Source organism: Tenrec ecaudatus, chromosome 9 (genome assembly GCF_050624435.1).
Source record: "Tenrec ecaudatus isolate mTenEca1 chromosome 9, mTenEca1.hap1, whole genome shotgun sequence".
Lineage (NCBI taxonomy): Eukaryota > Metazoa > Chordata > Mammalia > Afrosoricida > Tenrecidae > Tenrec > Tenrec ecaudatus.
Window position 1 is genome coordinate 105,725,541 of NC_134538.1, and position 13,399 is coordinate 105,738,939.

The following is a 13,399-nucleotide window of genomic DNA, read 5'->3' on the forward strand; positions in this document are numbered from 1 at the left end:
GACAGACATTGGGCCTCCATTCAAGTACTCTCTCAATGCAATAACACTGTGTTCTAATAACCTGGTATTCTGTGATGCTCACCTTCCCTGATGATATCACTGAAGACAAAATGGGTACATAAGCACATGTGGTAAAGACAGATGATGGTGCCAAGCTATTAAAAGATATAGCATCTGGGTCTTAAAGGCTTAAAGATAAACAAGCGGCCATCTAGCTGAAAAGCAACAAAGCCCACATGGAAAAAGCACACCAGCCTGTATGGTCACAAGATGTCGATAAGATCAGGTACCAGGCATCAAAGACTCAAAACAAATCCTATCGATGTGAATGAGGAGGAGGGTGGAGTGGAGACCCAAAGCCCATCTGTAGTCAATTGGACATGCCCTTTCAGAAGGGTTACACGGAAGAGATGAGCTAGTCAGGATGCAGTATAGCACTAATGAAACACACAACTTTCCTCTAGTTCTTTAATGCTCGCCCCCCCACCACCCAGTATCATGACCCCAATTCTACCTTACAAATCAGGCTAGACCTGAACATGTATGCTGGCACAGATAAGAGCTCGCAACACAGGGGATCCAGGACAGATAAACCCCTCAGGTAATGAGAAGAAATATTAAGAGTAATTTCTCTCCATTAATTAATATCTAGATTCTACATCATGCTTTTATACCAGGGCAGCAGCAAAACCAGGAGCCAGAGAGCACGGAATGGAGTGGTGGATTCCCAACCCAGAGAGCAAGTGAGGTTGCGTGTTTTGCACAGGAGGTGGCTTGGGGAGTGGAATGCCTCTGAGCACTGAATTGGGGCAGCTGGGCTTGCTGACCCAAGGGAGAAGAGCACAGTGCCTTCAGGCTGAGGCTTCCTGGAGTGGGGGCCTCTGGAAAATTAATTCAGGGGCTGAGATTGCTGCCCCACGGAGCTTGAACTGAGTGCCTTTGGGTTAGGGCTTCCACTGGAGAAGTATCATTAATTAGCAGATCCGACAGAACTTTGTATGGTGTTCTGATCAACAATTTTCTGAGCATTCTCACTGGCAATACAACCTAGCTTCCGTAATAAACCCTTTAATCACATTTTGTTTGTGCGTTCTGTGTAGCTATTGCAATGACTACTATAACCCAGAGAGTGGAATACAGAACATTAATTAAGACAACCCATCCAATTCTTGGTGCCAGGCTCCTTCCAGGTATGACAGGCGGGGCAACAGCCTGACCCACTTTGACATCATGTGAGCAGCTGGAGGAGGAGGTCTCCCTTTGCTCTCAAGAGCTCACTCAGAGCGCTTTTTGCACCCTCGCTCAGCTGGTTACTCTAGTTTAAATGGCTTTCATGAGGACGCCTCTCTAGATCTCCAGGTAACGCTGACATTTCAAGCAGAAAAATTATGCTCATTATCTACTTAAAGGCTAAAGTTGTATGTTTGCATTCAGGAAACTATCTTTGAAGACAGGAGGAGAGTCACAGAAATGTCAAGGTGGCAGAAATAAATGCTATGTGCTTAGGTGTGCACCTAAATGGAAAAAGCTCTTCAATGACCCCAATGCAATAAGTAAAGGAAAACTGACGAGTTGGAGAAAGGAAATCTGAACCATTTATCTCACAGAAAAGTCACATTTTTCATCTTTTACTGCCATTTACTACGAGAGAATTAATATTTAGGAATGGTTCTGGACCCATGTAAAAGACATGTTTTATATCCAAAGACTCCAAATTGGTCACAAGCACTAAAGCAAACAATTTAGTTAGCACCAGCAACTGGGTAATTAAAAATCCACACAGGTGAGGCTTTCTCACCTGTCCCATCCTCCTTTTCTATTCATCCTCCATTAGAGACCCCTTTCCTCTAATGTGTCAAACACCTTAGCTTATGTTGAATTTATGTGATAATCTCAGGTGGCACTTTTATGACCACTGTGATGGCTTATGAAGTAAATATTAAAAGAGATTGAAAAAGCCAAGTTAATAAAAAATTTAAAATATAAAGTGTTTACGAAAATTTGAACTAATATGGAGAAGAATAAGAAGGAAAAACACCACTTCCATTTAGTTGACTCCAAATTGATTAGGCTATAAATTATGTTAATGGCCAAAGAATAGATTGAGCAGACAGCAAGAAGTCAATTAATGTTCTCTGCCAACGTAAATGTGAATTAATGAAGTGAAGAAAATTAATAGACTATCTTTAAAGAAAACAAGGACCTGCGATCAAAGGGAAAAAAACAATGCATACTAGTATGAGTACTAATTCCACATGTAAAGCATGTGAAGTCCTCAGACAAAAACTACTGCTCTACTGCTGCAGAGTCTTAGCGTCCAGAGAACGAAGGCAGTGGAGAGGCCCTGGCAAAGGTCCTCCACCTGAAGCAGGAATGCCTGCTCGCTCTTCTGAGCCTGTAGGTCTCGTGATCCAAGTAGGAGAAGCAAAGTATGAGCTTTCAAGAAAATCTGTTTCTTAAAATGTAAAGATATAAAAATAAAAAAATTAAAGATGACAGTGGGGTACAGGGTAGGGGTGGGGTATAGTCTACCTATGTTTTATAAGGGACGGTGAGGGGGCTGGTTTTTTAAAAACACATTTCTAAATCTGATGACTTCATCTGTTCAAAAAACACCACGCAATTAAGAGAGAACTCATCAGGAAATGTTACTGGTGCGGCTGGTAGGTGCTACCGAGTTGACTCCAGGTCTCAGTGAGGAGCCCCGCCTGTGGCAGAGCAGACCTGCCCCATAGGGTTTGCTCGGTGGTTATCTTTAGAGCAGCAGGCTGCCAGGTCTGCCCCCGACAGAGACGCTGGGTGGAACCACCAATCTTTAGCTTAGCAGCCACGAATTTAACTATGGCACCAGAGGGCTCACCTCAGTTCACTGCCACCGAGTTGTTTCCAACACACAGCAACCCTATAGGGCACCGTAGAACTGCCCTTGTGGGGTTTCAAGACCGTAATCTTGAAGAGACTCATCCTTCTCCCACAGAATGGCTGACGATATTGAACTGCTGACCAAAGCAGTGGTGAGTGGCCTACCAAGGCAATCCACCATCGGGGCTGCTATAAGGGTTCTATGGGCATAATCATCAGCTACGTGGCAGCTTGTTTCACAGCTCTCGAAGGCTTAGTCTGCTTCCTGTTCCTTCAGTGCACTTGATCAGAACATGCCTCCGCAGGACAAACGGGAAGCTCCCAGACCGCACTATCTCTGCTGTCCACTGATGAATTCCCAGGGTGGTGGTAACGTCTGTACGTAACTATTTCTGTGTTTCTTAAAAGAATCATTCTTAAAGTGCATTATAAGAACTTCAGTAACAGAAGTGTACACACAATGGAGAGATGATACGAAAAGAAAGGAGAATTCTGGATTCAGTAGGTGAAAGAATTAAGGAAAAATTTGGAGGACCATGGGGTTAATTAATGTAGATGCAGATATTCCAAACAACATAAATGTCTCTAGTGATCAACCACACACACAAAATGTTCGTACTTTAAATGTTCATGTTAGCTTAAACACGAGAGTCAGCCTGTGATAATCCAGCTCACCAATCTCTTACAACACGCACTTCATTAACTGACACAACAGCAAGAACCAGAACTTCAGACTCCCTACTGCACAGCAAACCAAGTACAAATCCTTCTGAAATTCCCAGGCCGTCAATACTGCTTCCCGCACCTTCTGCAATATAGTCTTCAGCATATGCCAGTGCTCAAGTCACAAAGATCTGCCAAACCGGGGACCAGTCTGCTCCCACCTCAAGGGACTTGCTCAGTCTCCATATTTCAACTGGGATGCCACTCTCTCTTCTCTTCCAGCTACACCCACACCCGTTCTTCAAAATGGAGCAGAAGTCTCATTTCCTTTTTCAGTCATTCACTGACATTAACTTTTCACATTGGGATTTTCTTTGCTCTGAAACTATATTCGCCATACAACCAGCACATATCCTCTTAGTATACGATTTTTCTCACCGCACTAAGACTACAAGGGGGCTGCAGTGTTAATGGGCAATCTCATTATCTTTCTGTTCCGAGTTTCTCTAACCTTTTGAACCCCCATACAAGTAAACTTCATTTTGGTACCTCATACCAAGACAAGAGTTCAGGGACTCAATATAGGCATAAGCACATATTTGTATATAGTTAATTGGATGGTTCACTTCTATTTATACATAGTCCAGATAAAATGATTCCAATCGATCACTTACCATATCAATAAGGCTTTCTTGTATTCTGTTTAGAGTTGTTCTTAATCTACTACTACTAAGGCCTAATCCTGTCGATTCCAACTGAAAAAGAAAAGAAAGGCGTGTTAAATCACTCGAGGGACAATCTTGCATGCATAACAACCTCAAATTAAGCAAGTTAAGTTCCTGATGAATTTTCACTTATTTAGCCCTCAGAGGATTTGTACGTAAAATTTCCTACACAATATACTAAAAGAAGTACAATTTTTTTGTTCCCTCAAGGGAACAAAAGAGACGTTTCTTTTTGTGTATTAACAGGTATTAGTATAATTCAATCTTATGTATAATCCAAAGGGAGTTTGCCAGGATTTATTTCCCATGATTATTTTTAGTTCCAAAGCTTGGTGTTTTACAAGTCTAGAGAGAGTACAATGTGTGGTATTTCAGGCACATGGTCTTGTGCTGCAGCAAAATCAAACCAGGGCCAGTGTGTGTGGTGGTGTGGCTGGTTGCCCTCAGGTCAGTTCTGGCCAGGAGAAGCCCGTATGGGGGCAGTAAAACTGTTCAGAGCTTTGCAAAGCGACAGCCTTTCCAAAGCAGACTGCCAGGACTCTCTTCTGAGGCACCTCTGGGGGAAGGCTTGAATTGCCAGCCTTTCTTTTAGCCTTCAAGCATCTCATAGGAGCATTTCGTTCCCCACAGTTTGCAAAGAATGAATGGTATTGTAACATGTTTTACCAAAAATGTGGTCCAGAAGAATTCTGTCCAATTTAACAGGCACTATGCACATACGTTTTTTTTTTAAATATTTAAAGACAAATGAACCAAAAAGAAATACAATTAAAAATTAAGTTGCTCAGTCATGTTTCCAAAGCTCAACCAATTGCCACATGGGAACAATGGCTACCACACTGAGCATTGCAAACACCCGCCCCCCCTCCCGCCCTTCCCAGATGGTGAAAGTCAGATTGGTCAAGACGCTTTTGATAGTTAGTGAGACACTAGGATGCCTTCTTCTTAGTATTTATTGTGTATCCAAATTCATAGCAATTCATTAGTATTTTATATAAATAAATCCTGCAGCTATACTCCATTTGGCTCTGATTTTCTATTAGTATTCTAAGAATCACTTTGCAGAATCAAGAGAAGAGGAAATTCAGATTCAACAATAATAAACTGTGACTGCTTAGGGGTGAGGAGTTTAGACAGAGTACAAGAAAAGTTGACGTGTTTCTGGCACAATCGTAGGCCCCAGCAGTATGCTTTAACATGGAACAATCTCAAACTTCCAGTTATACCACATCATCATTTCCAGTACAGATTTCCTGACCAGTTAGCTGCCTAAAACTGTGACGCTCTCCGTTATGATTGGGAAAAATAAAATTAGTAACAGATTTGGGAGAAAAAAGGAGATGCAGGAAGCATTCAGTAGCAAAAAAATGATAAGTTCAAAGACACTGAATTATGTTTAATAAACACTGGGTTAGCCTCTGAATGTATTGGTGACGGCAAGAGTTGCTCGCAGAATTAATTCCCCTGGAAGAAGGGTACTGCAGTGGCTTGACTATTGGTGTGATGCTGAAAGCTAAGCCACCAACTTTCAAATTCCAGCAGGGTTACTAATGGGGCACAGAATCCGGCAGAGGCTCCACACGGGAAGACAAACTAGGGGCAGGGCCTGAGCCTATGGTTCTTGCAAAACTGGCCAGGGGAACCTTACAAATAGCAGCAGAATACCAACTGGTAGGAGTACCGCAAGGTAAGGGGTTGGGGTGCAAAGCACTAAAAATGCAACAAGCAAAGAGCTTCCTGCTCCTTAAGCGGGACACCATCCATGCTAGAAAGCTTTTGAGGCCTCCACCGGAGGCACAGCACGACACAAAGTGGGAAGCAGCCACAAACACCCTTTAGTGATCAGAATGAAGCATGTACAAAGTACGAATCTAAGAAAATATTTGACATTGGTGAAAGAAAGAAGCCAGAGATTACAGGATTGGTTTTTGCAAAGCCACCAACTTATTCTTTTAAAATAACAAACATTAACTAAACACCCGGGCCTCGCCAGATGGAATACATGCATAGCAAATTGACCACATCTGTAGAAGAAGACAATGGATAAGCTTAAATTAACCAGTCAGAACAAGCCCAGGGCCTAGCCAACTGCACAACAGATTATCAATTGTTCTATGAAAATGCACATGGAAGAAAATTAAATGACGTGCTGAAGAAAATTAAATGCCGTCCAAGATAGCCTAAGCATGACCTAAATTTCTAGGTCACAGTCCTATCAAGACCAGGTTTCACATGGTGAGCACCCACACCAGAGGATCAGTTTAGCCGTGGAGTTTAGCCGTGGGATGACGTCAAGACGGTCGTACAGGAAAGCACCAATGGGTCATTAAAAAGAGCAATGGCCATCAGAAGCGACCGCCACTTGCTCTCGAATGGAGAGCACCTAGGAAGAGGAGCTGACGAAGTAAGAGTGCTTACTTACGACAAGGCACTCAAAGGGCCCAGGAATGTACAAAGTCAAGTATTCCAATGAAATGTGCACAGACCTGCAGTTAGAAAAGCCAAAGGGAAGAACGTTCTCAATGTTTCTCAAGCTGAAAGAACTGAAGAAAAGTTTCAAGTCCGGAGTTGCAATATTGAAAGATTCTATAGGCAAATTAATGAATGATGCAGGAAGCATCAGAAGAAGGTGAGATATACAGTTCCTACATCATTGAATTGAACTGAAGTGAAAGGTAATGAAATTTTCCATTAAGAAGATTGCCATTCTTTCAAGCCCCTTTTTTGTCTTACTGGAGAAATTTGGTTGACAGTCAACAATTTCAGGAGGTAGCATAGGATCAAGAACAGAAATCAAAGTCATACTACAGGCATCAGGGAAAACAAGGTTCCAAGAATTGCATGAATACCAATTAAGATGCTACAAGAAACAAATGCAACATTGGAAGTTGCATTTACTCATCTATTTGGAAGACAGCTACCTGGCCCACCGACTGGAAGAAATCCATTTCTGAGCTATTAGGAAAAAAAACCCCAAGAGTATGGACATTACAGAGCAATGCTATTCATATCATATGCAAGTACAATTTTGCTAAATGTAATTTTAAAATGGTTGTAGCAATATATATCAACAGGCAGTTATGAGAAATTCAAATATGATTCAGGAGAGAATGTAGAAAGAGGAATTTCATTGTCGACTTCAGTTGAATCCTGGCAGAAAGCATGGGAAAAGGAATGATATTCATGTGTATTTTATTGCCTATGCAGAGGCAGGTGACTGTCTGAATCTTAGCAATTATGGATAACTAGAGAAGAATGGGAACTGTGGAACACCTACTTGTGCTCATGTAAAATGTGTACATCGACAGACGACACGATACTGTGTGGTTTAAAATCAGGAAAGGTGTATGGGTCAGGTTTTATCCCAGCAGCATACTCATTCATTTTGTATACGAGCGTAAACCTGGGAAGCTGGACTAGGTTATGAAGAAGACACACACCGGGGAGAAAAAGGCTCACTGACGGTCTGTAATATGGAGACGACTCCATCTCGCTTGCTGAAAGTGAAGAGGTCTTGAAACACTTACTGACGAAGACCCTAGACAGCAGTCTTCAGGATGGATTCCACCTCAAGATCAGGCAAACAAATATCCCATCAGCTGGATCAACAGACAACACGGTGGTAGGAAGAGAGCGGAGTGAAGCTGTCAAGGATTTCCTCTTACTTGGAAATGTGGTCAGTGGCAAATGGCAGCAGCAGCAGCAGCAGCAGCGAAGAAATCAATGTGCTGCGGTCCACATATCTGCTACATAAGGCCTCTTTCAAGGGTCAAAAAGCGATGATGTCATTCTGAAGTCTAAGGTACCCCTGACCCAAGCCAGGGAATTTCAATCCCTCCATGCACATGTGAAAATCACACATAGACTAAGGAAGTCCAGAGAATAATTAATGTCTTTGAATTATGTTGGTAACAAAGAATGACAAACTCCACCTGGGAAGAAGGTCAGACTTCTATTTAGAGGTGAGGCTTCAATTAAGGATTCTCGACGTGCTCTCAGGAGGAACCACTTCCTGAAGAAGGGCATCATGCTGCTAAAGTGGCAGAGCGATGCAAAAGAGGAAGCCTTGACTGAGAAAGACTGACAGAGTGGCTGCAAAAATGGGCCCCGACACAGAAATGATTGTGAGCATGACACAGAACCAGGCAGCAGGTTTTTGTTCTGTTACAAACAGGGTCGCTCTGAGTCAGCACCAACAACACCATCACCCAATGACAGCAATAATAAGATGGTTAAGACAAAAATTACATAATCTCATTTACTGTACAGTAATTTTACATAGGGCTAGATATTAATAAGACAATCTGCATGTTTTTAATTGACAAAATATATCAAGTTTAGAAACCTGTTAGCCTATCCCTTCAAAAATTTGAAAAACTGACAATATATTTATCATTTCAGAGATTAAAATTAATGTACAAATAAGGTGATCAGGCAGACAAAAAGCTGATGTCAGTAATTTTGTGCACAAATGACAATTCTTAAAACAGTGCTAGGTGTATCTTCTATAAAAAGAATAGACGATTGCATTTACTTTTATAAAATAGATATATCTTAAGAAAAAGGCGTTCCCTCCAAAGGGTGACTTACTGAATCATTCCGACCAAAAAAAGTATATATTGCATACAAGTAATAGTCAAATAGCTGTGACATGAAATGGATAACATCAAAGGCAATTGGCTTAAGAATGTTCATCATCTGCATATATTTCCCTGAAAAGAAAAAAAAATTCAGTTGAAGAAAATCGAAATGTGTCAAGTCTATAATTATATAGAGACAAAAAAATTCTTTAATGAATATGGCCTAATTTTCTTTAATTAGTCTCTAGTTCTATTTCTCTTGTGGCACAAGAGGGAAAGAAGCAAATCTGTAAACAGTGTTCCACATGAGCTCTTCAACAAAAGTAAGACATTCAAACAGACCATTTTTAATTTCCAAATGAGCACGTAATTCAAGTGCTCGCTCTATTTCATGTAACATCACATCTTCTGAATGATCCTATATAAATATCGTCATCTTGTTATTAAACCCTACTATCAGAATATAGAGATTAGTTTATATAATAGTATGAAATACATATGAAAACATAAAGCATATATTATGTTTCATATGTATAACACAAAATATACAAATATGTAAAATAATAAATTAAATAACCTTGATTTCAAAATATCCAAAAATGCAAAAAAATCCTAGAAATTCCATTAAACATAATACTTTTTTAGTCTTATCTATATTCTTTCATTGAATTAAAATTTCAGAAAATTAATACATGAGAGAAAGAAGAAACCAGAAAAGGCCTCTATGTCTGATAAAAACTTTAGCAAAGACCATTTCCAGTCTAACCAGAACTGTGAGACTTAAATCAGAGCCCATTGTTGGTTTCAAACTATGAAGACACTTTGAGGTACTTTAGCCAATGAATGCCAACTTCCTCCATTCCAAACGTCTCAATGGCTTCTCCTGCACAGCCCTTCATCAGAAGCCCCCTTACCCTCAAGACTTAGTGCTCCTGCCCACATCTACTCAGCTCCAAATCTGCTGCCCTGTTGCGGTTCCATGACACACAAGCCAGACACATTCACTTCCACACCTCCGTGCTTGCGATTCCTTTTGCCGGGAATCCTCTTCCCCACAAAGAACAATGATGGCTCTCTAGTTCTTGCAACTCCTTCAGCTCTCCCTCAAGTCATTTTCCCATTAAGAGCTTCTCTGACCATCCTGTTACAATAAATCCCTGCATGCCTTTCCTTGATTCATCACCACCTTAGAAGCGTTATCTTTCTTCCTCTCTCCTTTCACTAGAATATAAGTCCTCAGAAGCCAAAATGTTTACATTTTATTCACTGCTATGGCCCTTGTGCCCAGACAGGGCTTTGTACCCAGTGAGCACTCAACAGAGTATTCCTTTAAAGAATGGCCCAACTACTGTATATATTCGTGTATAAGCCGAGTTTTTCAGCACATTTTCTAATGCAGTTTTTGTGATAAAATTAGGTGCCTCGGCTGATAATTGGGTCGGCTTATACTTGAGTACATACGGTATGTTTACAGAAAGCCAAACAACTTCCTTTGTAACACTTTCTTACAAAACCAATACAACTACAAGTCAAAAACACTCTACAAAGTAGGTAGGTAGTGTAATTTCTTTCTCCATGACAATTATTTCCAAGTTATGACCTTCATTTTTTTCCATAAAAGTTAGCAATCTAAAACAAAATGACCTAGGGTAGGTACCTTTGTCTTTTAATGGCGTCCACATATGAATACAATACAACGTCACCTTCTATTTTCAATTGTTGCTGTAAGACTTCTAGGGTCAATCCGAGAGCGAATTAGGATTGTACTATGTAATTACCCTACAGAAGTAATTTATCACGTTTTGAATTTAAAACGGATGACTACTATATTCATTAGAATAGAAAATTTGGAAACATTCCAACAAGCAAGCCTTTAAAACAGTCTCCCCACTACCACCACCACCAGTGAGAAAGTTAATTTCAACCAGAAAACTAAACCCATTAGAACGGAGTCAATTCTGATTCACTGTGACCCTAAAGCAGAGACCAGACCTGCCAACAGGGTTTCCAAGGATGCCTGCCGTCTTTACAGCATCAAACGGTCACAGCTTTCTCCTGAGCATGAGTGCTAGATTTGAACCATCAATCTTTTGGTTAACAGTCTAGCATTAACTACTGTATGACCAGGATTCCTAATAAGAAAGCTAATTACTTCTATCAAACTTACTATTTGCTGATAACCCTTCACGAAAAGTTAGAATGACAGAGAGGTAGAGAAGGACGGCAAGGTGTAGGTAAGAAAACAAAGTCTAAATCTGCACTACCAACAGGCGTTACCATGCACATCCGACTACTTAAAAATAGTCCAGTGAAATTAACTACTGGAGGTACTCCATACTTAGTCTCATTTCAGATGCACACTGGTCATGCATGGCTAGTGGCTACCATACTGGACAGCACAATACAGAAAATTCTCATCATCTCAGAAAATTCGATTGGACAGCACTAATTTAAATGAGATCGACAGTGATGTTTTCTGCTTACTACTTCATTTTACTGTTTTTAAAATAGTCATGTAATTTCTGCACTTATCTACAAGTGACACAACACAGGTACTCTTTTCTACGAAATTCCAGTCAAAATAATTTCTTTGCAAATATCTCAGTGTAATAAAATACAAAGCACTTGAGAAATATGTTGTTTTCATAACGCTATAAACACATACAGCAATAAGAAGAAAGGCGCATGAAAGCACTACGTGTTCCCCTGGAACCTGGCCCCGTGAAAGCTTCTGTCAGAGGGCAAACACAGTTTTATCCCTACATCACTCAGGAGCTCAATACTCTCAAAGTGCCAAGAATACGCCTCCGCATTCCTTCCTATGGGAGGCGCCAATATTACATTCTTTCCCCTAAACACAGGGTCAGCTACAACGCTACACAAAACCAAACTTTCTTGTAAATAGAACGGAAGGAGGAATGAGAGATAAGGTTGAATCAAACAAGTATTACAAATCCCTAACCCCAGTTATTTTTATAGGGAAATAACAGAAAAGTTTATCTGTAAAAAAAAAAAGCAGCAGCAGCTCGTAGTCTCACTTTTATAAAAGACGTTAAAATGGAGTAATTTTTTAATTTCCAAATGAGTACATTATTCAGGTCTGACTCTACTACGTGTGACTGTTAAATTTTTAGATTGGTATTATTAAAGACACCATGAATCAAGAGAGGTAGAATACAAATAACTTGGTTGAGACACCATGAATCAAGAGAGGTAGAATACAAATAACTTGGTTGATACATATCAAGAATACAAAGCTTTTTTGCATTCCTAAAAATAAAATTAACCATTGTTCACATAATTAATCTCACGGATGGATGTAAAAATGCATTATGAATAGATAAGAGCTATTTTAACGTGTATTCAGAAAGAAAAAAATAGATGTTCCCCCACCACTCTGAAAAAGAAATTTAATACATAATTATCTTCACATATTCATTCATTATAGTCAATAAACATTCGGAAGGCTTTTTACTATGACCGTGGTTCTGTGCTAAGGCAGAGGAATTGCACAGCATCCCTGTTCTCACACCTGAAGTTGGTATACACAGAGAACAGTCAGAGGCTGCTCATCAGCACATGACAGTGTGTACGAGTGAGGACTTTGTCCTGACATAAAGACAGAAGATATCTGCGCATACCGCCTCAGCTACTACTGAATTAAAGATGATTTTACAATAAATTAAGCCTCAACCAGAAGGTACATATACATATGTGCAATGGGGCTTCAAAAAGTTTGGGGGAACATAGGAATAAAAGATAATGGAAATTTTCCACAAACATTTTGAAGTTCCTTTATAAAAGTGCATCAGTGGGCATATCTAGATACATGTTTCTGAGTGCCATATATATATATATATATATATATATATATATATATATATATATATATATATATATATATATATATATATATACTCAAACAATAAAGATCTCATGTAATAAGGATCATGGGTATACAGTCATGGATACCTTCCCTACATAGCTGAACAACTCATGGATTGGTTTATTGAGTTTAAAGGCTAAATGCTAACGTCTCTTGGGACATTTCGGTCAATTGGTGTGTTAGTCTGGGTTGACTAGAAAAACAAATCCAGGGAGACACTCACATATATGTAAGAGAGAACTTTATGTCAAAGAGTAATTGTATATTAAGAAAACATCCTAGCCCAGTCCAAATCAAGTCCCTAAGTCCGACATTAGCCCATATTCCAATACCACTCTATAAGTTCCTCTTTAGACTCAAGCAACACATGCAATGACGCCGAATGCAGGAAGCTCCTGTGGTGGTGGAAGCATCTCCGCACTGCTGTCGGTCTCTACGTGGCTTCTCCAGCTCCAGGGCTCTGATTCTAGGAGGGGTCTCCATGTGGCTTGTCAGCAGGAAGAAAAGCAGAGTGTCTCTCTGTACTGACATCCAGTCAGCTATTTATCTCTGTCTTGCCTCCAAATGGGGGCATCAAGCTGCAACCTGATTGACAGGTTAGATTCCACCCTTCACAGGTTGACAGATCATGTAGCCGCCACAGACCACCCCTTGTCACCTTGACACTTGTTACACAACTCTTT

General features: G+C 40.2%; 1 protein-coding gene across 1 annotated transcript in view; it reads right to left on the reverse strand.

The window, feature by feature from the left end:
* VPS50 (VPS50 subunit of EARP/GARPII complex) overlaps window positions 1-13,399 on the reverse strand; it is a 119,732-nt gene that overhangs the window by 16,922 nt on the left and 89,411 nt on the right. Inside the window, exons 21-22 of the mRNA XM_075558403.1 lie at window positions 8,841-8,962; window positions 4,200-4,280 (exon numbers count right to left, since the gene is read on the reverse strand). Of these exons, the coding sequence (XP_075414518.1) occupies window positions 4,200-4,280; window positions 8,841-8,962 (203 nt within the window). The remainder of the gene's footprint in view (window positions 1-4,199; window positions 4,281-8,840; window positions 8,963-13,399) is intronic.